This window comes from Hibiscus syriacus, unplaced genomic scaffold, assembly GCF_006381635.1.
Source record: "Hibiscus syriacus cultivar Baekdansim isolate YM2019G1 unplaced genomic scaffold, ASM638163v2 tig00112507_pilon, whole genome shotgun sequence".
NCBI classification, from domain to species: Eukaryota; Viridiplantae; Streptophyta; class Magnoliopsida; order Malvales; family Malvaceae; genus Hibiscus; species Hibiscus syriacus.
The window spans coordinates 731,131-734,484 of NW_024063351.1; the positions used below are offsets into that span (position 1 = coordinate 731,131).

At 35.6% G+C, this 3,354-nt stretch overlaps 1 protein-coding gene across 1 annotated transcript; it reads left to right on the plus strand.

The window, feature by feature from the left end:
* Positions 1-832: 832 nt before the first annotated feature.
* On the plus strand, positions 833-2,924 carry LOC120181023 (growth-regulating factor 3-like). The gene is made up of 4 exons (XM_039186268.1): positions 833-1,058; positions 1,219-1,398; positions 1,755-2,127; positions 2,399-2,924. The coding sequence occupies exons 1-4, from the start codon at positions 860-862 to the stop codon at positions 2,838-2,840; spliced, it is 1,194 nt and encodes a 397-aa protein (XP_039042199.1). The 5' UTR covers positions 833-859; the 3' UTR covers positions 2,841-2,924.
* Positions 2,925-3,354: the final 430 nt, after the last annotated feature.

Here is a 3,354-nt window from a genome sequence, read left to right on the forward strand (position 1 = left end):
TATATGAGAATCGTATATGGAGTCATTTTATTGATACGACAATAATTTTAAATTATGTTATTTTAATTATTATGAATGTTTTATTTAATAATTTTTAGTATTAATTTATATTTTAATTTTTATACTATTTATTTAATTAAGTGAAAGATCATATATTAGATTTATTTATTCGTAACGTTAAGTTAGAGATACCAAATCGTGTCTGGTCATATTTAGCCGCGAATAAATTCGGTGACATAACGATATATGAAGGACATTGTAACCTTAAACTCAACCTTATTTATGTAAAGTAGAGACTAGAAACACACATATTCAATCTTCTATGTGAGGAGTAAACTATTACGTTGAAAGATGTTTTTATATATTTAAACCTTTTAATATATAATATATTATTTTTAGTGTGACAAATGATAATTAATATTTTTTATATAAATATTATCTTAAAATTATCTCGTCTACAATGGTCATAATCTATACTTTATAAAAAAATGATAATTCTAGAATATTTGAAGAAAAAATATCTTACATATAATAAGTAAAAACGTCTAATAATAAGCTTCTCACCTTTCTCTCTCATCAATATTTTTATTATTACTACTTTTTTTAATGATTTATTTGGGGTTTCTTGCTTTCTTTTTCTTTTTTGTGCTAACTGTCTTGTCCGAGCCTTTCTTTTTCAAGTGCCCCAGGGGTTGTCCACTGGTCATAAGCAGCTTTGAAGGTTTGATGTCAGAATATAGCCTAGCCTCGTCTCTTTTTTCTATTCTCTATCTGCCAAAACTTTCTCTTCATGTACCCAACAACAAAGTTGTCTATTAAAGACCAAAGCCAAAAGCAACTAAAACTGCAACCCCTCTCCATGGACTTGCATCTGAAGCAATGGAGAAACCAGCATGAGTCAGAGCGACAACCTTCTGCAAAGATACCAAAACTTCTATTTGACCATCACCACCAACAGCCATCATCTGAGCCATCTGCTCTCCCCTTGTTGGTATCTGATTCCAAGACCAAAATCAGCGGCGACCTGTCAGCAACACCTCTTCCAGATTCCAACACCAGTTAGATTTTTTATTACCCTTTTCACTTTCCCAATTCTTTTCTCGACAGAAAATTTTCCAATCCCTCCCCCGTTTGGAAAGTTTTTCCATTTGATTTTTTTATCTTTTGCGTTTCTAACTTTTATTATCTCCTCCCTTTGTTCCTTTTTTTTGTTGCTAGGAATGGGAAGCTATTTCAGCTTGGCTCAGTGGCAGGAACTGGAGTTGCAAGCTTTGATCTATAGATACATGTTGGCCGGTGCTGCTGTTCCTTCTGAACTCCTTCAACCAATCAAAAAAAGCCTTCTTTATTCTGCTACGTATTTCCTTCATCACCCCTACTCCCATTACCAGCCAGCTTGTAAGTCTCTTTCATCCTTTTTGGTACAGTTCAATCTTAACATCATCTACTTACCCTTTTCTTTAAATGCACATTAACTCCATGGATTCTTATCATTAATGTTTTTGATTTTCTCCACCCTTAGGGTTTTGTTTCACCTTAAGTTCTAAAGACTTGAACATTTTCGTTAAGATCTGATCTCTTATGATTTTGGTTTGTTCTCGAATCTTGCGTTATATTTATAGAATCTGTACTTAAATACTTCATGGCGTTCAGACTTGAGAAAACTACTATAAGCTTAAGATAAATTGGCAGTTAAATATGTTTTTCTGTGTACCTAAGAGAATACAATGAATAGTTTGAACATGTGTGATCAGTGTTGGCATCAGGGTACTGGGGAAGAGCAGAAATGGACCCGGAGCCTGGCCGGTGCCGGAGAACTGACGGTAAGAAGTGGAGGTGCTCTAGGGACGTGGTGACCGGAAAAAAGTATTGCGAGCGCCATGTGCACCGTGGCCGCAACCGTTCAAGAAAGCCTGTGGAAATGCCCACATCCAGCAGTACGGCTAATAATAATGCCACTGCTCGTTTCAGCGGTGGTGCTTACGGTGCTGGTGCTATTGGATGTGGCGCCGTCCAAGCCAGTTCTGCGATGACTACGTCACCCTTACCGGCGGTGGCAAACGGTCTCAACAATTTTTGCTTTTCAAGGCCTTCTCCTCCCATTGATCTTCTCCAGCTAAGTCATAGGTAAATCATTTTTATCTTCATATTTTTGGAATTGTTTTATATCGAATGAAAGTCTTGGAACTTTGGATTCGATAGAATCAGTTTTGTATGGCTGTGTTGATAGGTCCATGGTAGGACCCAATCAAAGATCTTATCAATTTATATAGTGAATTTCTGCATAAGCTGACCCCAACCACATCTTTTAGTTTTCAGAGTCTTTATATATGTATAAATATATGCTTGTTCTTTATGCTTGATTTTTTTCCCTACAACGTGCTTTTATGCCTGCCAGTTCCTCAGAGTCCAGAAATGAACACAAGGGTCTTTTTGAAGCCCAAACCGATGCCGATAATAGATCTGATGTTCACATTTTGAGACATTTTTTTGATGATTGGCCAAGAACACTACAGGACCCTGACAACAGTGGAGCAAATGCAAGCCCGCTGAACACCGCGAGCCTGCCAGAGAGTTTGTCGTCGGATGTGTCATTGAAGCTGGCTACAGGGAAAGGTGACCAACTAGGTACCTTGGCTGGCGGCAGGGATCATCAGCTGCAGCCACCATTGAACTGGATCATGGATGGATGGACAGCAGCACCAAACCGGGTGGCTTCCATGGGAGGACCTCTCGCGGAGGCTTTACGGTCCTCGTCGACGACTAGTACATCACCCACTAGTGTACTGCATCAGTTAACGAGGGGTTCTACATCTGAAATTAGCTATATCAGCACTTGAATTTAGTATCTGTTAATGTTATTTTTGCTTTCAACTGTTGTAGACAAGCCAAACAAATTCCTAAGTAAGTTGCTTGCTGTTTTCAGTATTACCAAACATGTATTACTCCTTTCTCCTACCTGTAAGGGTTGTTTGGTTAAAAGAATGTGTGATTCTCATGTTTGATTGGTCAGAGATCTCATTTTCGGTAATATTTTATTATCAATAGTAAATTTTTTTGGGTATATTATCGGGAATGTCATTACCTTCATTTTATTAGGTATTGTTAGATTATCGGTATTTTGGACTAAAATGTCTTTAAATTTGATTACCGGTGTTTTGAACTAAAATGTCTTTAAATTTATTTTTTCAAAAATATTTTTCTGTGATTAAATAATAAAATTTTATCAAATTTTTTTATATTTTTAATTTTGTAAAAAATATATATAAATTTTATGAATTTAATTTTTTTTTAAAAATATATAAATATTTTATAATTTGTTAAAAAAATAAATATATAATAATAAAATTTTGG

Bases quoted from the DNA above. Each gene is read 5' to 3' on its own strand.
- LOC120181023 (XM_039186268.1), top strand. From the start codon at position 860: ATGGACTTGCATCTGAAGCAATGGAGAAACCAGCATGAGTCAGAGCGA. The intron at 1,399-1,754 runs GTAAGTCTCTTT...ATGTGTGATCAG, and splicing joins CTCCCATTACCAGCCAGCTT to TGTTGGCATCAGGGTACTGG. The intron at 2,128-2,398 runs GTAAATCATTTT...TATGCCTGCCAG, and splicing joins CTTCTCCAGCTAAGTCATAG to TTCCTCAGAGTCCAGAAATG.